The 23,285-nt window shown below is 41.4% G+C and overlaps 1 protein-coding gene across 1 annotated transcript; it reads right to left on the reverse strand.

The window, feature by feature from the left end:
• Positions 1-976: 976 nt before the first annotated feature.
• Positions 977-22,985, reverse strand: STARD3NL (STARD3 N-terminal like). Its single transcript, XM_061586988.1, has 9 exons — positions 22,613-22,985; positions 17,559-17,855; positions 12,588-12,665; positions 10,864-10,941; positions 9,775-9,828; positions 9,544-9,661; positions 9,175-9,273; positions 2,035-2,105; positions 977-1,448 (listed from the first exon to the last, which is right to left on the reverse strand). The coding sequence occupies exons 2-8, from the start codon at positions 17,781-17,783 to the stop codon at positions 2,053-2,055; spliced, it is 705 nt and encodes a 234-aa protein (XP_061442972.1). The 5' UTR covers positions 17,784-17,855; positions 22,613-22,985; the 3' UTR covers positions 977-1,448; positions 2,035-2,052.
• Between the last annotated feature and the right edge of the window lie 300 nt (positions 22,986-23,285).

The following is a 23,285-nucleotide window of genomic DNA, read 5'->3' on the forward strand; positions in this document are numbered from 1 at the left end:
GCTAGAGAAGATGCTGAATGCCACACAGAACATGCATGACCTGGGGCCAGTCACTGCCTCTCAGCCTCAGAGGAAGGCAATGGTAAATCCCCTCTGAATACCATGTACCATGAAAATCCTATTCATAGGGTCACCATAAGTCAGGATCGACTTGAAGGCAGTCCATTTCCATTTACCAAGAACTGAACCTGGGAGCGTATACATGTGCCCTATATATTGAGTTGTAGCATCTTGCCATAAATAAAGCCTGAGAGATGTCACACAGAAAACAGATCTGCCATATATCATTTCCTCTTTCAATAGGCAGGCACATAAAAGCAGCAGTTCATTCTGAACACCAATCAGTATTACAGCAAAGTTCACTAACAGTTTGTGTATATTAAAAACATGGCCCTAGCCAGTTTGAACTATTAAAAATCATAATAAAATTAAAGCAATGTTTGCAGTAGCAGGCACATGTACCCTACGCTAAATGTACAATTCCTGTGAGCCACCAAATGTTTGAAATAATCAGACCTCCTCAGGGATAACAAAACGATTACATGTGATGTAATAGACTTTGTGTATCTAATTAGCATGATTAGAATGCTGACTGCATCAGCTGGCCTTAGTGTACATTTTTTAAAAAAGCAATCCATGTGGGCTCTGAGAATCTGGCAGCAGTAGGCCTAAAGTTCCTGTTTTATAAGCAGGTTGTGTTATGTGTCTTCAAGTCGATTATGACTTATGGCGACCCTATGAATCAGCGACCTCCAATAGCATTTGTTATAAACCACCCTTTTCAGATCTTGTAAGTTCAGGACTGTGGCTTCCTTTATGGAATCAATCCATCTCTTGTTTGGTCTTCCTCTTTTTCTACTACCTTCTGTTTTTCCCAGCATTATTGTCTTTTCTCGTGAACATAAGGACGTTTATGTGATCAAAACCTATTTAAGAGGGAAGGCCCCCTCTTGCATGTTGAGAATTTACAAACACATTTTATTAATGTATTCCTTTAATTTACAAAGAGTGCATCTCTCTGTCTTTTAAAAAAAGATACCTCATTAAAAAACAAAAAGTAAAATTAATAACATTAACAATTTTGTGAAACCAAATCATCATTGGACAAAACTTCCATCATAAAGTATTACTTAATATACTATTACATCTATAGGTTAGATTCACAAGCACACCACTCTCCAGTGGCTTCCTGGTCATGAGAAAATCAGTTTTGAGCATCACTGATACATCAGACAAGTACTTTTTCGTATTAGGCATGATTCAGTCCAATGTATATATGCAGATGTGTTACAGATTTGGTGAGATATTACAGAACACAGGGACAGTTTCCTTTGATAAATAAATAAATAAATGCTTCTGCTATGAATTCCAATAAGTGAAATGCAGGCATCATAATTATAGTCCCACGAGCAGCAAATTCTAAGCAATTCTGCATTCAAGTTTTCACTCTGAAACAGAAAACCATTCATTTAATAAAAGGAAGACAATAATCAAAACTGAAATTTCCCTACACTTAAAAACTGGAATCTCACAGAGAAGGGTTCTAGCCTAACCTCCCAGATATGACTGTTCTCACTGCACATGGACTTTATATTGATGGAAGAATATCCAACCACATGAACCTCCAAATACAAGCTGAATCGTACAGCAAAGAACAGGTTTACTTGCTGTTTTACATAGTGAAATAAAAGATACCAATGTAAATACTTCTCACAGTCTTAGAATCTATTTCTTCAATATAAGAAAAAATCATTTTCTTGCTCGCCTGGGTATACTGAATATACAGTTAGTTTAATCCAATATGTATGCTACAGAAAGAAAATTCTACAGCAAAAAGGTTCATTCTGTAACAATATTTTGGCTCTTCCTCTGGTATCTCAGAGACTAATGAAATTAACAATGTACAGTCTAATCCTCAAATCACCTTGTAAGCCAGTTGGTATAAATAATAGAGCATGTGGCAGGAAAGCATGAGGTTATAGGTGCTAGGTTCTGTACAAACTTAGAACTAATGAGCTAGTACTCCAAACATACCTATTGCTGCCATATTTGCTATACCACTGGTTTCTCTGTGTCCTGTTTTTCTTCAGATTCTTCATCAGACCCTAAAAACCCAAATAAAAGAACAATGTAAAAGAAAAAAGCTTGACTATCATCAAAATAATTTTTACATTATGTATCAACAAACATGGGGAAGCATTAAAATGTGATCTCCTGCCTTTAATCTGAAAAAGCGTAATTCAGTAACACCTTGTCATTGTGAATGTGTAGCACTCATTTGCAGTCATACTATGGCATATCAAAAGTATATTACATCTGCAGAACAAAGAAAAAGGATGTGTTACTCGCACACTGCGTAAGTCCATTACAGCAAAAGCTCTGGAATTCTGTTCGAAAGTTAACGGTTCTTGCCTGATCCGTACCTGACAGTGAATGATTGGATGTGAGTAAATCTGGTTCTTTGAAAAATCCATCTGAATGCACAAATAGCACCTCTGAGAACCTTACTGGCACAAACTTTATAATGCTTGGGAAATGTATCCTGGCACCAGCCTCCCATTTGAAACCAAAGCACAATTCTCATGAAATATATGATGAAATGAAGCAGCAAGAGAGTTGAAGGGATCTAAATCAGAAGCTGGTCTTGCACTAGCATAACTGATTTTCAAATTCAGAGGTTGAGATTTTTGTAAGATGGGTGCTTTTTCACATCTACTATCATCTGAATATTTATTCAGAAAGTTTGTTTTGGTTTCCTGGAAATACCAACGTAAAATAGTGCATGCTATACACACATCTGCAAATAAATAGTCTCAAGTAGCAAAGCTATAAAGGAACTCTGCCTGGGACCTTGCAGAGACGCTGACATTACAACACATACTAGATTCAATTAATCATAAATTCAGAATGACAACAGGTTCATATCCCATCCGAGATTAGAATAATGATACCTGGTGGGGAAAAGTGGTTAAGTCAGGTCATAAAAATCTGTGGAATGATCAAGTTCTCGATCTGCAATAGTTTTATTGTCTTAAGAGTGAGAATCACTTTTGGTCTTAGCAGAATAGTTTTAAGAAAAAATATAATTTCCTCAAATTCAGTATTACAACTACAACAGAATAATCTTGCATTTTGTTTCAGCTACCTCTGCATAAATTTTTGATTCTTTCCCCTCTAGAGTAACTGAAGCTCCAAAGACCCTCGGGGGGGGGGCTGCTGGCAAAGGTGAAACTTAAAACAAAAACATGTACTGTATGACATCTTGTATGCTTATATAAGCTAAGGGCATGTCTTTTCCTGAATACCATAGTGCCATATAGCAATAATGCGCTATATAATCACCAAACTCACCTAAAAAATATTGTTGATTTGGAAAAGGTTAAGAAAAGGGTAACCAAAATGATAAAGGGGATGGAGCGACTCCCTTAGTAGGAAAGGCTGCAGCTTTTGGTGCTGCAGTATAGAGAAAAGTTTACTAAGAGATGACATGATAGAAGTGTATAAAATTATGCATGGCATGTAGAGAAGTGGATAGGGAAAAGTTTTATTCCCTCTCTCCTAACACTAAAAACTCATGGGCATCCAATGAAGCTAAATATTGGAATATTCAGGACAGACAAAAGAAAGTACTTCTTCACCCAGCACACTGTTGAACAATGGAATTTGTTCCCACAGGAGGCAGTGATGGCCACCAACCTGAATGGCTTTAAGAGAGGCTTAGACAAATTCATGGAGGAGAAGGCTATGCCCTGCCTTCAAGGTCAGAGGCAGGATGTTTCTGAATACCAGTTGCTGCAAACTGCAGGTGAGAGGACTCTTGCATTCAGGTACTGGTTGCGGGCTTCCCATAGGCATCTGGATGGCCACTGTGCGAACAGGATGCTGGACTAGATGGGCCATAGACCTGGTCCAGCAGGCACCTTTTATTTTTTAACTAGATGTCAACATTTGCCCTAATACTCTACAGCAGCCTTTCCCAACCAGTGTGCCTCCAGATGTTGTTGGACCACAACTCCCATCAGCCTCAGCCAGCATTGCCAATGGTCAGGAAGATAGGAGTTGTGGTCCATCAACATCTGAGGCACACTGGTTGGGAAAGGCTGCTACAGTGGGTCAAAATCTTTGATCACCACAAGATGGGGCTAAAGGGAAATTCCAATCTTATTTCCTGGATACTTTCCAAAGTTCACTGTATTATTGACATTCACTACTGACAGTGATACAGCCAATGCCATACATTTAACAAAGAAACATACATTCGAATGAGATAAAGAACATCGGGTAGTTAACAGTTATTGCACTGTCATCTATTTAAAACAGGTATGAGGAACCTGTGGCCCTCAAGATATTGTTGGACCCCCCACTCCCATCATCCCTGACCACTGGCCATGCTGGCTGAGACTGAAGGCCAATTGATGTCCAACAATATCTAGAATACCATATGTTTCCCATTTCTGTTTTTAAAGCTTAGATATTATATCCAGTAAGTTTAACAGGTTTTTATATCTACAGATACATGCTTTTCCTATGTGGGCTTTTATACTACCATTTAAAGTTCAATATTATACTTCTTTAATCTGCTCTTTGCATGGTCTGCTATTGTACTTTCCATATGTCCAATGCCAATACACTGCCATATTAATCAAAAGACTACAGAAAAATTCACTAATAGGCAAAAAAACCCTTGCAGTTTAAGAATGTACCTATGGCCAACAGATATTTCATTCAAACTTGAAAAAGCAGGGAAATTGGGCAGCTACAGTGAGTGCACCAGAGGAGCAGGAGACCTGACCTCCTCTCTGAGATACTGTATTGCCCTAAATATTTGTAAACATGCAAAAAAAAATCCAGACAGTGAACAAGGAAGACAAAGGTGAAGAAGAAGACTCAGTTAACTATACCACCCAATATTTTGGGTGGATCCATTTCAATCGGGCTTCAGGCCTGGACATGGGACTGAAACAGCTTTGGTCGCCTTGGTAGATGATATGAGGAGGGCGTGGGATAGGGGCAAATGCACTTTCCTTGTCCTCCTTGATCTCTCAGCAGCTTTTGATACCGTTGACCACGTTATCCTCCTGGACCACCTGAAGAGGTTAGGCATGGGGGGCACTGTATTGCAGTGGTTCCATTCCTTCCTCTCTGGTAGGTACCAAAGAGTGGCATTGGAGGATGAGGTCTCGGATCCTTGGCCTCTCACTTGTGGAGTGCCACAGGGTTCCATCCTCTCCCTGATGCTGTTCAACATCTATATAAAGCCGCTGGGGGCAATCATCAGGAGATTTGGGCTGCAATGTCATCAGTATGCGGATGACACGCAGCTCTATCTCTCATTTAAATCTTCACCGAGGTTGGCTGTAGAAACCCTGTCCAAGTGCCTGGAGTCGGTGAGTGGCTGGATGGGAAGGAATAAGCTGAAGCTGAACCCTGACAAAACCGAGGTACTGTTTGTGGGAGACAAGGGAAGGCTGGGGGATGTGGACCTGGTGCTCAATGGGGTACGATTGCCCCTGAAAGACCAGGTCCGCAGCCTGGGGGTCATTCTTGACTCCCAGCTGTCCATGGAGGCTCAAGTCTCGGCTGTGAGCCGGGCGGCGCTGTATCAACACCATCTGATTCGGAGGCTGCGCCCCTACCTTCCCAACCATCTGCTCCCACCGGTGGTACATGCCCTGGTCACCTCTCGCCTAGACTACTGTAATGCGCTCTACGTGGGGTTACCCTTGAAAACGGTCCGGAAGCTGCAACTGGTACAGAATGCGGCGGCTCGTCTGATTAAAGGCAGCCGCCGGCAAGATCACATCACTCCAGTGCTGAAGGAGTTGCACTGGCTACCGGTTGCTTACCGGGCCCAATTCAAGTTGTTGGTTTTGACCTTTAAAACCCTATACGGTTTTAGCCCAGTCTATCTGAAAGAGCACCTCCAGCATCGGCAGGGATGCCGCTCAACAAGATCAGCCTCAGAAGACCTTCTCTCGATCCCACCGGTTAAAACAGCTAGACTGGTGAGGACTAGAGAGAGGGCTTTTTCAATAGTGGCCCCCACCCTGTGGAACTCTCTCCCAAATGATCTCCGCAATGCCCCTTCTATGATGAGCTTCCGCCGGGCCTTGAAGACCTGGCTCTTCAGGCAGGCTTTTGGGGTGGGTTAGGTTTTTACTGTTATGGTTTTAAATTTTAACGTTTTAATGTATTGTTTTTTATCTTGTACGTCGCCCAGAGTGGCTGGACAACCAGCCAGATGGGCGACTAATAAATTTAATAAATAAATAAATAAATAAATATTTTATCATGTTGACTTGGTTGAAATTGCCTAAATTTTATCTTTTTATTTTTTAAAGAACTTTACATTTATCTAAAAACTGAAATAGTTAACAATTTCTATGTGCTCAGAGGCACATGTTACTAAATTCTTCCAAGCTACACAGGAAGTGGATTGGACTGTAAAAGACCAACCCAAATTGTGTTTGCATTTGTACAAATTTGTAGGGCAGTACATCTCTATATACATCTCTATAGCTGCCCAATTTCTCTGCTTTTTAAAGTTTGATAGAAATGTCTGTTGGCTATAGGTACATTCTTAAACCGCAAGGGGTTTTTTTTTGGCCTATTAGTGAATTTCTCTGCTTTTTAATCCGGGAGGTAAGAAATGGGTTCCTGTACAAGTTTGCTGAGAATGGACTGATCATTAACATGCTTATTGTGTTGAATGGGATTTACTCCCCTGCAATGCTTAGGATAAGTGAAACTGACCATAGGGGATGGGGAGGGGAGGAGGAGGAAGGGCAGGGGTAAGGGAGGAGGAGGAAGCGAGGAGGAAGGGCAGAGGAGAGGAGGGGCAGAGGAGAGGAGAGGAGGGGGATGCGAGCAGGCAGGATGGGGAGCAGAGGAGGAAGGCAGGTTTGATCATTTGCACACTTAGTGAGTTCAGTGGGATTTACTCCTGTGCAATCATGCTTAGTATAGGTAAAACTGACCTGGGGAAGGGGCAGGAAGGGGGGAAGAGAGAGAGGAGGAGATTGGGTGGGTGGGTGAGTACTGAGAAAGCCCTTTTCCTTTCGAAAAGGAAAGCATTGTGAACAATATCATTGTTTTTCAGGGTTTCCTCCACCTTTTTATTCTACAGCAGCCACATGTAGTCTCCCACCCAAATTTAAACCAAAACTATCCCTGGCCACATCCACACCAGACCTTTATTTCATTTTAGACAGTCATGGCTTCTCCCCAAGAATCCTGAAAGTGTAGTTAGTGAAGGGTACTAAGAGTTGCTAGGAGACACCCTGTTTCCCTGAAAGAGCCTCAATCAGAGCAGCTGACTGTTAAACTGCTCTGGCCACTGCAGCTCTGTCAGGGGAATAGGAGTTTCCTAACAACTGTCAGCACCCTTCGCAAACTACACTTCCCAGGATTCTTTGGAGGAAGCCATGACTGTCTAAAGTGAAATAAAGGTCTGGCGCGGGTGTGGCCCTCTGATTAGCCAAGCCAAACAGCTGTGAGTCTGGCTTTTAGAACACTGAAAGTTGGTTTTTACTGAGCATGCCCGGCCTTATCATTGACTCCAATGCTACATTTCAAATTAATTAAAAATCAGCTAGGCATTTTTTTAACTTTTAAACTGCAGAAGACAAAGGTCAGAGTATGGGGCAAGGTCAGGAACAGGATTACAGGTACTCTGTGAACATGGCTGGTTTTTATTAATTTCAACAAATTGTGAGAACTCTGACAGAAAAAAGTCCAAAAGGGCTCTGGGTTTTTTTCTCTTTTTACACTTTGAACTCTCAATTCTCTCTGACTGTTTTGTGTATCACCATGAAAATTTAGAGGGCTGTTAAGCAAGTGTTTCTTAGTTCAGGACTATTAAGTTTAAGGTTTTATTTTGAAATGAGTTTATGGGAAGCATCAGAATGGCATGGGAGTATTTTCAATTTAACATTGTGAAATGCAAAAAATCCATGCTGCCTATATACAGCCACTCTTGTGGCTGTAACATTACAATCTTGACATGCACTCTAGATATGTAGTGTAAAGACTGATAGAATCTACTTTAGTGGTTTTTCTTGGCGTGAGAGGAGCAAATTCCTAACTCTAAAGGTTGTGGAGAAGATTGACAAGTATCAGACTGTCCCTCCCAGCCCTTCTCTCCCATTATTTTGTGGAGGGGGAAAAAGTCAATCTCTTCACCAACACCACTCAATAGCTCTCTACCACTTGCAGTTTTATAGATTTCAATGTCTACTTTTTTGTACATGATTTCAATTGAACTGTTTTAACCACTGTGAGCTGCTTTGGGTATTTTTCAGCAGAAAAGCGTTCTGGAAAATCTGTATTCTGAAGTCTTGCATGTAGGAGTGTTAGGTGTATTTTTTCACTGAGTAACTACTGACACCCAAGGCAGAGCAACTGTGCAGCCAGAACATCAGGGTTTGGATGGTTGACATCTTGGCCTCTTTAGCCCCTTGATGCTACAAAAAATAAGAACATAAGAAGAGCAATACTGGATAAGACCAAGGGCCTATCTATTCCAGCTTCCTGTTTCCCACAGCAACCAATCAGATGGTTATAGGAAGCCTACAAGCAGGACATGAGGGCATTAATTCTCTCACACTGTTGTTCCCCAGTAAGTGAGATTCAGAGGCATGCTGCTTCTGGTACTGATGGTAGAATATAGCCATCATGACTTGCAGCCACACTTTCCCTTAGTGACTTTGTCTAATCCCCGTTTAAATCCATCCAAGTTGGTAGCCATCACCACATTCTGTGGTTGTGAGTTCCAGTTTAACTATGCATTGGGTGAAAAAGTACTTCTTTTTGTGTCCTTTTGAGTATTGGAAGTTGATCACAGGAGATGTCTGATTATTTTCTCTAGCCATTTAGATGCTTATTTAGATGCTTAGATAATTATTATCAGTTCTTGTTCAGTATTTTATGATTGTGGATTTTTAAATATTTTATTAAACAATTATTTTAATGGTTTGCTGAAAGGTGGGATAAAAATATCATATATGAATTCAAGTGGTGACTTCTGAGATAACTTATTCTGATTGCCTTCAGCTTTTTTTACTGCAATATTTAGAAGAACTTGCAGTGAAAGGACTGAGGCAAGTAAAATCTGAATGAACTCAATCCAAACAGTCCCTTGTGTTATCTTGATCCAATGAAGTACATTTTCAGTACCTGCTTCAGATTCAGGAGGAGAATAGAACTGGCCATCAGAGGGGAGTCCAGGATGAGTAAGAGCAGCTCGCTCAGAGGCATCCTGCACTAACAGTAGTCCTAAGAGGAAACAGAATAGTATAAATTTTCATTAGTACAATATCTTTCAAAGTAAGCATTCAGCATATACAGGCCATAATGGCAATAATGTAACATCTGACATTAATACACTTCAAGTAAAGACATTCCTACAATTATATCTAGTGGATTCCAAAGCATCACTCTCCATCAGGCATTCTTGTAAGGATACACTGTACTTGAATTAGCTTCTGTTTGTATAGAAAATAAGTTTCCTGGGACCAAAACTAAATGCACTGGAAAAAAACTTACTGTTTTCTTCTTCTGCCTCTTGCGGTAAAACTTTGAAGTCCAGGAACCAGGTTTCAATCCAGGCAAGAAGGAAAGATATGATGGGCAATACATAGCCAAAAGCACCTTGAGATAATAACTTAAAGGAGGTAGGTAAGGGAGAGAAAACACAAGTTATGTAAAAACATCTCACAACAAACCAATCGCATGATTTAAATAATATAAATTGGCATTCAGCGTGATAATGCATACCTTTGAGAGTATTACTTTTGCTAATAAAAAGGCACTGGTTACTGCTGTTGTAAACTGAAAAAAATATGAATAGTGATGAATGAAGGTACCTCCTCAGATTTACTTCTACATTCCATAGCACAGCACCATAAATAGTTAACCACATAAGTACAACGGTCCTCATTAAGCTCTAGGCAACACCTAGCAATCTCTGCTTACTGAACTTATGGCCCCAGGATACTTCATAAACTAAATGTAATTGGTCATAGAACTGTTAAAAATAGCTCCCATGCTTCTGTGGTTCCCAACAGTACACCCACAGAACTCTGCTCACTATTTGAAAGCTGACAGGGAAATCTACAATGTATTCTTATGTGCATTTGCATCTTGTGAAAGTGAAAACAAAAAAATCCAATCCAAACAAATAACTGCACCTAATACCATCTCTTTAAATTCTACCAAAACAGATCCTTAACATAGAGAGTTAAGCAAAGTTGAGGTCAATTTTTTAAAAAAAATTAAAATGAAAAGCAAGAAAAGAGTCTGAGGCAAAGAGAAGGAGGCATTACAAGGTTGTACAAATATTCAGTGAGTGCAGTAAGCAACTTCTGTATTTGCTCCAGCATAAAAATATTGTTTTCAGTGCTGAGGCAATCTTTTGGATTTTAAAAAATGCCAAGAAAATAGAGGCAGATTCTCTGAAGAGCCTGCCTTGCACATAACTGGTATTCACAGCTAATGAAGACCCTTCCCCACTGTCATGAATTTGCATATTTTAAGAAGCTATCCAAACAGATATTATGTTACATAGTATAAATGTAAGTAGAATATGTGGGAGAGCCAGTGTTGTGTAGTGGTTAGGGTGTTGGACTACAACCTGGGAGACCAGGGTTCAAATCCCAGCACAGCCATGAAAGCTCTCAGCCTCAGAGGAAGGCAATGGTAAACCCCCTCTGAATACCGCTTACCATGAAAACCCTATTCATCAACTTGAAGGCAGTCCATTTCCATTTTCAAACAGAACATGTAACATTACAAATACAGTATAATCTAAGCACCATTTTCCTACACATGACAACTTTCGACCTTGATTTGAAGTCCAATACTTACTGCAATTGCCCACCAGTGTCGAAGTCTACACAATGCATATGCAAGGATCAAAATCTTAAACCGAAAGACTGCCAGGAGCTACAGAGTAAAAGCGGGAGGGAGGGGAAAGGGCATTAAGACCATTATTAAAAGCAGCAAAATAATAATCAAACTAAAATGATACAAGTGATTTCTTCACTCTCCCAAGTTCCTACTCTGCTGAAAACGTCATGTGAACAGTGTCCTACCCGTCTGCATCTTCAGACAGCCACTTTGTTGTGAAAAATTTGAAAGATTTAACAAAGGGGATTTCTCTCCGATCAACTTTTAACCATTCCTCTATTCTCACAAGCTAGACTTTCAAACCTTCTCTGTGTGCTATACGGATGTTAGGATTATCCTACTTCTGGTTACATGACTGCATTTGAGCAATACTGGTGAGCACAGTCTCTTCTTCAAGTGGATAGGAGCTTCATTAGGAAAAAGAAAATTCAGAGAATATCATTAACAAATACCCTGTCCGCTTGGGGAAACTATTTTAGTTATCCAACTCAGGAAAGTTTCACAGGACTGCTTTTTATTTTATTTATTTATCTATTTAAAATATCTCTATCCCGCCTTTCTACCCTATAATAGGGCACTCAGGGCGGCTTACAAAAATAAAATCAAAGACATACATAATAAAATTGTATTTGATTACTAATAAAACACATGCTTGAGAATAAGATGCAAATTCATTGCACTGTAACATCTGCCTGGTACTTTCTCTTCCCATGCCTACCCCCAACCACTTCTTCATATCCTGAGCACTTGTGAATTTTGCAATCTTTTCCCCTCATTAGCCCCTCTTTTGCTCCTGCCATTTCCTGTTTTCCAGTCCAGTATTTACTCTTCTGTCAGCCCCTTGCCTCTCTGACCAGAGTTTTCTCTCTTCTTAGTTTTCCGGACCTGACCTCCCTCTTTAGCTTCTGCTTTCTCAAACACTCCTCCCCAATTGAAGGAGGCTTTTACTCAACTACATGACTTTCAATTCCAGAAGTTACAAATTACTTGCAAACATCATTTCCAGAATAGTAAGAATGTTCCCAAACACTTTAGGATAACACAGAGGTTATAGGGCTGTTCACCCCACATAGCCTCATGCTGTAAATAACAAAGCAGTTTCTAATACACCTCCCTTCCACTTTAGAACAGGCATATGGATTGGGACCATTTTGGAATGTCAACCATGCCCTGAATGAGCATATAGCTTTTCACAACCCTTACTTTTAAAAGGAGAAACCACATTACAAAAAGCAGAAAATGCCAATGGATTGGGTTAAACCAAAGATCTCCCTCTGGCCAATAGCATAACAACATAAGACAAAATGTGCAAGTCAAATCTGCAAATGGTTACAAACTGGGCCCGGGATATCCAAGGGAGACTCTTTCCTTTCTCAAGAAGAAGTTTGAGGAGCCATATATTAGAAAAAAGCCTGTATGGCAGGGACCCCTTTGCTAAGATTTTACTCTCCGAAGAAAGCCGTATTACTTACTCACACTTGCTTTCAGAAAGTCTTGTAAGAAAAGCTTACAGAAAGCTTCTAGTAACCATTATCTTAGTTCCATTTTTAGAATAGAATACGGCAGTGTATTTTTCACTTAGCAGTTTCCTATTATTTAAGGGTTGTTACATCTGTAAGATAGATTGATTCAAGTACAAAGCAGGATAAAAATTGCTTAAGATATAGGAAGCAAATACTTACAAAGATATCAAAATATGAAGAATGGTAGTCATACTGGAGGACTTCCTGTGGTAACGTTTTCTCAATGCCCCCGTTCACCTACACAGAATAAAACTGTTCTAGCTGTTAACATTTTTTTAAAAAAAGGTACAACTGTTGAGCCAAATTTTCAGTTTTCAAAAGAATTACAAGAGAGTTCTGTGGTTCCCCATTAAAAACACACACAAAGTACAAGACAATTTAAAACATGTAAACAAGAAATCATTTGGGTTCCAACAATATACCAGAGCTGACTTCGAGAAGAAAATTAAAAAAAGGTCCATGCAAGCACAGGAGCAGTGTAAGACGGGAGCAACCAACACAAGAATTGAAACAATATTTTTCCTTCCATGTTAGAGAGCTGAAAGCTCACAGCTCTATGACCCCGATGGGTCAAGTAGACCATCTGGCATGAGCAACATATTCGCACAAATTACCACCAAAAAAACTATTTTTAACCACAGGTTTATTTCCCCCCCCCCCTGACATTTTAACTAAAACAATACTAGAGATCCAATCAGGTTGAATCTTGTACGGAAGGGACTGATTATTCACCAGCATTACTGCTTTGCTGATAAGATAGAGGGACAGGCCTGACATCTGCATGCACAGTTCACCACCGCCACTATTAATACATTCTCTGGATTATGGCAATTTACAGCCAAGTGTACTCAAGCTTATTGTGCAACCTGATAAATAAAAATGCAGTTTAAGACTACGATCAACAGTCAGCTACTATGAACAGAAACTTCTCATAATGTGAATAAAGTTCACTTGCCAACTACCACTTGAACATTCTATTAGAAGCCATTAACAGGAAATGGGCCTAAGGGTTTTTAACTTTATGCCTGTCAAATTTATTCCAATTTTAGCAGAAAAGGGTTTGTCTTTAAGTTATTTACAAATTATGCAAAATGTAAACTTCTGCCAATTAGTAAAAAAAGTTACAATACAACATGCCTATAAATAAAATGAGCACTTTGCAATAGCTTGCCTATGTAATTGTCTTAGGCTTCAATCCTGGCAGTAAGCCCCACTGAGCTCAGTGGGACTTACTTATGCATTGACATGAAAAGGAGTGTGCTGTTAACAGTATCATGGAGAGTATTTCAACAGATTCAACATCTTCTGCCGTGCTCTTTACAGAAGTGATCTAAAGAAGCAGCCCACCAAGAAATAACCAGTCCTGTGAGCCGGTATAGTACAGTGCTAACCATACATGTGGGAAGTCCACTATCAAACATCTCCTCAGCCATAAACTCAGGATGTAGCTTTAGGTGAGCCACTTTCTTAGTCTACAGCAGCCTTTCCCAACCAGTGTGCCTCCAGATGTTGTTGGACCACAACTCCCATCAGCCTCAGCCAGCATTGCCAATGGTCAGGAAAGATGGGAATTGTGGTCCAACAACATCTGGCGGCCCACTAGTTGGGAACTGCTGGTCTACAGAGATAACACCCAAACCCTGTCAGCTTGATCATTATTAAGATGACAGAGAATGTATAAGAAGCACCTTAGGACACCACAGAAATGCCATATATTATTACTAGGTAGGAACTGCACTTCTGCCACTCTACATTCACTATGTTTTGCTAACATGTTTTAAACTTCGGGGAAAGGTTATAGCTCAGTGGTAGAGTATCTGCGTTGCATGCAGAAGGCCCCAAGTTCAATCCCTGGCATCTCCAAGTACAGTTGGGAGAGCCACTGCCAATCAGTGTAGGCAATATTGAGCTAGATGGATTAAGGGTCTGACTCAGTAAAAGGCAACTTCCTATGTTCCTAAACTAGAATCAAATGTTAGATGAGATGTTGGAGATCTGCGATTGGATCTCCTGTCTCTTTACAAGTTTGTAAGTACAAGTTTCCTCTGGGTTGAGGAAGGATTGAACTAAGGGGCACATTATTTATTTATTCATTGTTTGAGCACTTCCCCATTTGCTTCCTTAGAGAAGACATATGTGGACCCATAGAAGTTTCCCCTGAACAAAGGAGGGCAATTTACATCAGAACAGCATGGGGGAAAGGCTTATGCTCACTTGTTCCAGCAATGTGGTCCCAATCTAAAGTGTCTCAACCCACTGTTGCTTTGTACAAAAATGGAAAGAGAATTCAATCAATGACCTCTAATGTCTTGCCTAGCATGGTCCCTATTTAGGTCTGTTAACAGATTATCAATTGTCTTAATGGCTGCCAGTTACTAATGTAACTGTGTAGACAGGTTCTAGGTTTCCATAGCATTTTGCTCAATATAGTTATGGGGATAACAAGCTAATTGCTTTGCAAGTTCTCATGCCAAATGATCTAGTTGTTGTTGTTTTAAAGTAACATAGATGCCTACAATATTTACCTTTCACTGAAAAAACTCAGATGCTTTCCCACACCTCCTTATTATCCAGGTGAATAATATTTTTCATTAAATGTATGTGCTGATAGCAAAGCCAAATTTTCAATAATTCATGCCACACCTACGTGTGAGCAGTTGGCCTACCACATGCCCAGTGCTTTTAACTACTTAGATTTTACAAAGAAGCACTGGCAAATTTATAGCCAACTAATCCAAGAGAACAGGAGTTCATGAAAAGAATGTACAGCATCATGGTGACCCCTTCAGAAAGCCATGCAACACTGACATGTAGGAATGGTGGTGGGCTACAATGGGATTTTTAGTGTTCCAGCCTACATGCACACTTATAGAGGAAGAAGTAATGTTCATTGTATCCAAACGGAACCTAGCACAAGCAGAAACCACTTCTGCTTATGTACAGAGTTGATAAAAATCAATTTTAAAAAAAATTGGATTTTTAAATTTAAATCAGGTTTCAAAATTTTCTTGAAACAATTAGTAAAAAAGAGCCTAGGTCAAAATATCATAATGAATACTAATTATAAGTACATTAACAGCAGTTTACGGAGATGGGATCAGTCCTAATCTGCAGGTGGTGCACATGAAGTGCACTCTTTCTCTTTCAAGGCCTTGCCTCTCTCTAAGTGCAAAGACAGAGGTCAATGAATAGAGAATTTGGGGAGATGGCATATATCTGAACAAGGAGACAACCATTGATGTGGTCATCCAGCTCTTAACAGCAGTACCTTCTTCTGCAGGTGTCGAGAGAATTTTTTTCTTCCTTTCTAATTCATTCTAAATTGAGAAATAAACTGGGAACTGAAAAAGCAGGAAAGCTTGTATTTATTTTCCAGACAATGAATAAGGAAGACAGAGGTGAAGAAGAAGACTGAGTTAACTATACCACCCATTATTTCATTATGTTGACTTGGTTGAAATTGCCTAAATTTTATTTTTTAAAGAACTTTGCATTTATCTAAAAACTGAAATAGTTAACTATCCAAAAATCCATGTGCACATTTGTTAATGTTGTTTGTTGAAGAAGAAATCTAACCAGAAAAATAAACATCATTATTAATACAGTTTAAAGGCCTGTTTGGCAGTGATTCTGGTACATCATGAGAAAAATATCATGATTAATTGAACAGCTGGAGCTGGTTCATCTCCTGAGTGACTTCACAAGTCCATTCTGCTTTAGTACTGAAATGACCAAATTATCATCCCATTTTTTTGATGAAAATTAATCTGAAAACAATTCAGAATAATTGCTTGGTGTGTACTACCTTCTAACGAAACCTACATCTCTGAATATGTATTAAGGTATGATAATTAATAGAATGATAATTAATAGAATCTTCCTCACTAGTGAATTAAACTGTGATTTAAATCATTAAAATTGAGTCCTTTTTAAATGAGATTTAAGTCATGATTTAAATCAAATCAACCCTGCTTATGCAAGTGGTAGGTGGCTGCAATTCCTGCCAAATTCCTCTTCCGTCTAATCACTGTGTTCACAGGCCTGATCCTCAGGCCTGATTTTTCAGGGGAATGCAAGAGGAGGAAAGCCTTGTTCCATGAGAGGAGTTCAGAACACAATTTGTTGGATCCAGCCAAATCTGGCAAAGGCTGCTGTAAAAAGATTTCTTCCACATTTTGGGCAAGGCTTCACAAACCTGGTGCCTCCAGATGCTTTGGATTACACCTCCCATCAGCCCCAGGCACCATAAACCTCTCCAGCTGTACAGCTCACACCACAATTACCTGGATAAAAAACCTTCGATTGGCTACAATAGAAAGTTTCATTCAAGCCAAATTTCAGGTGCCAGGAAGACCTCTTTGGGCACCACACTGGTGAATCATGATGTAGTCTGTAACTTAATACTATTGTTTCAATTACACTTCATAGCTGAATGTAATTTTTTTTCATTTATTTTGTACAGTAGGGCCCCAACTCATATGGCAGGTTAGGTTCCAGACCCCTGCCTAAAAGCAAACCAGCTGTAGCACGGGGGTCTGGAACCTAACCCGCTGATCGCACCAGAGGAGGAGAATCAGCTGCAGCGCGATCAGCTGGTGTGTGGGAGTCTTATTGCCCGGAGGAGCAGAAGATCAGCTGTAACGTGCTACAGCTGATCTTCCCCTCCTTTGGTGTGATCAGCTCCAGTGCGGGAATCTGATCATGCCAGAAGAGGAGGAGATCAGCTGTAGCGCTCTGCAGCTCATCTTCCCCTCTTCCGGCGAGATCAGCTGGAGTGTGGGGAGTTCCAGCCCCCCCTCCAGCTGATCACCCCGCTGGCGCCATATTAGCAGAACACCGAAAAGCAGGGCGCCGAGAAGCGGGGCCCTACTGTATTCAGTAAACTGGACATAGTTAATCATCTAAGCCAAGACTAAAGTACCAATAAGAAATAATCCAAACATGCTTAGTGTTATGTTATCTTAGCAATTATACATGCAGCAACCACTGCTGAACTGAATGGCTTATTTTGCTGTTTTAGCTTATAAATAAAATTTGGTTGCAGGATACTAATTTGGTAAAGACTGGGGCAGTTCACCATTCCTGATCCTATGTTCTGTCAAAACAAAGTACAGTTTTAAAGAGACTCACATTTAACTCTATTATCCACAGCAAGGTTATAAACAAGAGGTCAAAGGTGACAAACAAACAGAAAGTCCTTCGGACATCAGATATGCCTTTCTTCTGTCTGCTTTCATAGGACTCAATTCTTGCCATTAGCTGTGCTGGGTTAATGGAATGAACATCCCGTAAAGAAGGATGGGAGCTCAGACCGCTGCCCTGGGCATTTTCTTGATAGTCTAACAGCCGACTCATCCTGTCTCTGCTTACAGCAGCTTTCTTCCAGCTTCAACATCATTATCAGGCTTATCCATGTAAGAGATTTCTCTACAAAGAAAAATTCCACAATTAGTCGTGTCAATGTGACCATTACTAAACAAGCCCTACTTGACCATGTATCACATCATCACTCAATAACAGCAAACTCAAATGGTTGAGAGCCTACCAGTTTGGTAGTGAATCAGTGGCTCCTCAAAATGTGGGGTTTTTCATACTTTTTCATACTTAAGTATACAGAAGTCTGTAAGACAACCACTTAGAAAAACCTAAACGCCTAAAACTGGCCCCATGAGCTTCTGAGACCTATGTTTGAGTGCACAGAAAGTTCTAGAGTAACAAGTTATCAGCAGAAAGAACTTGTCTGACCAAACTAAGCAGAATTTTGCTTCATCCAGGATAGAAGCATAACTGCCCATAGAAAACGATAGAGAAATCCAGGACTGGGCATCATTGTTCCCCCTCCCCAACAAAAGGTTGTAGTCCTTTCAAACTCAAGATTACATTTCATTAAAAAAAATGTTTTCAAGCAATTTTTTGAACACCATGCAAATACCCAGTCACTTATAGGCAAAAAAAAACTTGCGGTTTAAGAACATACCTATAGCCAAGAGATATTTCTATCAAATTTTAAAAAGCAGAGAAATTGGGCAGCTATGGTGAATGCACCAGGGGAGCAGGAGACCTGACCTCCTCTCTGAGATATTGGACTGCCCTACGAATTGGTCAAAATGCAAACACAATTTGGGTTGGTCTTTCACAGTCCAATCCACTTCCTGTGTAGCTACAGCTGATCTTCTCCTACTCGGAGGCGATCAGCGGGTTAGGTTCCAGATCCCCCACGCTACAGCTGATCCACTTTTCGGCGGCTTTCTTTTCAGTGGGGGTCTGGAACCTAACCTGCGGTATGAGTGGGGCCCTATTGTATGGGAAACAAACAGGACAAATCTGAACACTTAATATAGGAGAGTAAATACGACTTGATGTATAACTGAAACTTGGTGGGATGATTCCCATGGCTGGAATACAGCAATTGAAGGATATAACTTGTTAAAAAAGAACAGAAGGAATAGAAAGGGAGGTGAAGTTGCACTACATGTTAAAAATATATATCCCTGCCCAGAAATACATGAAGATGAGCTTGATAGCTCCACCAAGAGTATCTGGATTAATATAAATGGGGAAGGAATATGGTAGTTAGAGTTTACTACCAACCACCCAATCAAGGCAAAGCAAATTGCCAATGTCTCAAGGAGGCATGATGTAGTAGCATGATGTAGAGCTGCCCTGGGCACCTGCTGGGAGGAAGGGCGGGATATAAATCAAATAATAGATAAATAAATAACATAATAATAATGGAGGACTTCAATTACCCTGATATCTGTTGGGAGACATATTCTGCCAAACACGGCCCCTCCAAGAAATTCCTGACCTGTGTGGGAGATAACTTTCTCCTACAGGAAGTGGTGGAAGCAACTAGAAGATCATTGATTTGATCCTAACCAATAGAGATGACTTGGTGGATGAACTGGCATTACGGGAACTCTGGGGGAAAGTGACCATACTATACTTGATTTTAAAGGAAGCATGGACTTCAGGAAACTGGTTTTAATAAACTCAGAAGAATGGTAAGTAAGGTTCTGTGACGAGAGACCCTAATGAGAAAATTAGTCCAAGATGGATGGGTTTCTAAAAGAGGAGATTCTAAAGGCACAATGGCAAACAATTCCGTCAAGGAAAAAATGTGAAGAGAGCAGAAGAAGCCTGTGTGGCTTCACAGAAAGATTAGAGATGATGTGAAAACACAAAAGGACACATACAGGAAGTGAAAGGAAGGCCAGACCACAAAGGAAGAGTACAGGGAAAAGAAATGGTGGTACAGCTACTCAGTGAGGATGGTGAAATACCATGACAAAGAAAAGGCAGAAGTGTTCAATTCCTATTTTGGCTCAGTCTTCTTCCAAAAAAGGGTCTACGGCCATCCTGGAAAATGTGAAGTTGAAGGGGCAGTATTGCAGCTTGAGATTGATAGACAAATGGTCAAGGAATACCTAATCACTTTGAACGAGTTCAGATCTCCAGGGCCTAATGAACTGCATCCTAGAGTATTGAAGGAACTGGCTGAAGAACTCTTGGAACCACTGTCTATTATCTTTGCAAAATTGTGGAGGATGGGTGAAGTGCTGGATGACTGGAGGAGAGCTAATGTTGTCCCTATCTTCAAAAAAGGCAAAAAGAAGGAACCTGGGAACTACAGACCAGTCAGCCAGACATCAATCCCTGGGAAAATTCAGGAGCAGATTATAAACTGATCAATCTGTAAGCACCTTGAAAACAATGCTGTGGTTATTAGAAGCCAACGTGGATTTATCAGAACAAATCCCGTCAGACTAATCTTATCTCATTTTTTGTAAGGTAACTTCCCTGGCAGATGGGGAATACTTGGCTCAGCAACACTACATGCGAGAAGAATCTCGGGACTGTTGTTGGCCACAAGCTGAATATGAGCCAACAGTGTGATATGGCTGCAAAACAGGCAAATGCTATTTTAGGCTGCATTAACAAAAAGTATAGTTTCCAAATCGCATGAAGTATTGGTTCCCCTCTATTCAGCATTGGTTAGGCCTCATCTTGAGTACTGTGTCTGGACACCATACTTTAAGAAGGATGCAGACAAACTGGAATGGGTTCAGAGGAGGGCAACGAGGATGATCAGGGGACTGGAAACAAAGCCCTATGAGGAGAGACTGAAAGAACTAGGATGTTTATCCTTGAGAAGAGACTGAGGGGAAATATGATAGCACTCTTCAAGTACTTGAAAGGCTGCCACACAGAGGAGGGCCAGGATCTCTTCTCGATCGTCCCAAAATGTAGAATAATGGGCTCAACTTACAGGAAGCCAGATTTCAACTGAACATCAGGAAAAACTTCCTAACTGTTAGAGTGGTACGACAATGGAACCAATTACCTAGGGAGGTGGTAGGCTCTCCGACACTGGAGGCATTCAAGAGACAGCTGGATAGCCACCTGTTGGGAATGCTTTAATTTGGATTCCTGCATTGAGCAGGGGGTTGGACTCAATGGTCTTATAGGCCCTTTCAAACTCTACGATTCTAGGGTTGTATGATACTGCTACATCTCTCAAACTCAAATCTGACAGACACGTCACAACCTCAGAATCTCAGGCATTAGACATTATCTTATCTATTTATAAATATGGGGAAATCATTCATATTCATGTACTTTGGTACACTGTTGCATTTATTTCTCTAAGCACATATGTGTTTATGTACACCACTGAAGACAAATGAGTCACTGAAGACAAATGGGTAGGAATGCCTTGAAAGATAAAATGCCATCTAATACACGTTTCTTTCCCTTAAGGAAGAATAGTTTACTATGTGAACTTATTCTGATACTGCTTGGAAGCAACTCTTATTCCAACACCTCCAGGGATCTAGTTTCATCACTATTTAATATATAAAAGTAGGCAGATTGACACTGAATCCTAATCCCTGATCTTTGCTGTTACGGGGGGGGGGGCTTAGGTTATAGTGCAGGTGACCTTCTACCATCTACTAGCCTCTGCTGGGGAAAGGGGTCACCGCTGCAGAAGCCCCTTGTGAACAGTAAGCTACTGCCAGTGGTTCTCCCATAAGTGGTAGCCTGAGGAAAGTCTCAAAATGGGGAATTTTGGCATGGAGCACCAGCAGCCTTGGGTCCTCAGGGCCCTCAACTGCAGCAGCTTGGAGCTGGCACAGCAAAAAAACAAAATAAAACCCCATTTTCTGCCTTGGCTGATGTGAGAACACAGGGATGCAGAGGCCGATCTCCTGCTCCACTCTGCTGCTTCCTAGCTAGGGGTCAGGATTGCTCTATAAGTATGAAGTACCAACTCATTTGCCTGACTTCACACACAGTTTTAGATGTAATCTAAAAATGTAAAGTATTAGCATAGCAAACACATGGTTCATACAGGAATCCTCAGCAGTGACCCACAACAGATTGCTGGTTGCTACTTCTATAAACGTATACTTGGTGGCAAACCCAGGTTTCCAGCCATTCAGTGTGTCAATCAACCTTTTTTAAAGATCCAAATCATCAGTATAATCGCATGTTTGGATACAGACATGATATACAGTTTTAACATAGTTAGCTTTTTTTAAAAGCACCCCATCATATCGAGAACAGCCTTTCACCCACTTAAAAGAATGTAAGCAAACATCTCTCAGCCAGTTGCAAATGACCAGTTCCTGCAGTTTCTACTGCAGAATTCAAGACGCTTAGGAATTTCGCTGTTATTCTCTCAACCCCATTCAGTATACAAAATCTCCCAGATCGCAAAGCAATGGAGTACTGGCCTAAGTCCCTTCACACGGGGAAAGGCTTGACAGACAGACAGACGTTGAGGCCACCGGATGCCACAATTTGGTTAAATCGGGCGACGCGGCTGCCTTTTCAACGCTCAGAAGGGGGGAGAGAAAAGAGGGGGGAGCAGAGGCAAAAGGGCACGAGAAGTGACATGAGGGGGCTGGGGCGGGATCTGTGGAACATCAAGCAACGTTTTGCCTCCCATGGCAACAGAAACAGGAAGGAAAACCAAAATTAAAAAGGAGGGAAATAACAACCGCTCTCCCCATCTTTTGAACTTCGAGAGGGAGGAGAGAAATAAAGTAAATACGAACGGAGGGCATTGGAATCAGGGCCTATGACCCGGGAGAAGGGACGCCACGGTGCAGTTGCTGACTGAAGGAGGGGAAAGAATTGCATTGCCCTCACACGCGCACACAAGGGTGAGGGCTCCTTACCTGGGACGCGCCGCTCCTGCTCCTTCTCGTTGGGCGGGTGAAGTTTGGGGAGGCAACCCCGCCTTAAGCGAACCTTTTCGCCTTCTCAACGCTCTGGAGCGGAGACAATAGCGGCGACTAACAAGCACTTGGCAATGGCAACAACAAACCACCACAAGAAAACCCGGCCCGGCCTCTTAAGGCGGAACTGAGCACAGAGGCTGATTGACCCCGCCAGAGCAACGGGGAAGAGCGGCCGCCGCGCAAGGCAATGGGCGGGTCTGCGTCACTAGCCCGCCTTGCGGAACCGGAGAGGGGGCGGAGTTCGGTGAAAGAAACGGGGCGAGAGTAGCGGAGGGAGGCCAGCCAGCATGGGCCCGGGGCGGGGCTTCTGCCTCCGTGACCGCATTGCGAAGCAGGTGGCCCAACGGTTCCTGGCAGGTTTCCACAAATGGGTGGGAGAGAGCAAGTTGGTAGCAGCTGAGGGGCGGGGTCTACAGGGTTTTTTTATGACACAAGAGACCCATCTCCGAAAAACATAGCCCAAGGGCGGGGCGCCTGCGGCCGCCCAATGTTATTGGACTACAACTCCCGTCATCCCTGGCCATTGGCTGTCCTGGATGGGGCTGAAGGGAGTTGGAGTCGCACAACATCTGGAAGGCCACAGGCCCGCCCCTGACTTAGACCATGCCTC

Source organism: Rhineura floridana, chromosome 10 (assembly GCF_030035675.1).
Source record: "Rhineura floridana isolate rRhiFlo1 chromosome 10, rRhiFlo1.hap2, whole genome shotgun sequence".
Taxonomy (NCBI): Eukaryota; Metazoa; Chordata; class Lepidosauria; order Squamata; family Rhineuridae; genus Rhineura; species Rhineura floridana.

Bases quoted from the DNA above. Each gene is read 5' to 3' on its own strand.
- STARD3NL (XM_061586988.1), bottom strand. From the start codon at position 17,783: ATGAGTCGGCTGTTAGACTATCAAGAAAATGCCCAGGGCAGCGGTCTG. The intron at 10,942-12,587 runs GTAAGTATTTGC...TTTACTCTGTAG, and splicing joins CTTCATATTTTGATATCTTT to CTCCTGGCAGTCTTTCGGTT. The intron at 9,662-9,774 runs GTATGCATTATC...ACCTCCTTTAAG, and splicing joins CAAAAGTAATACTCTCAAAG to TTATTATCTCAAGGTGCTTT.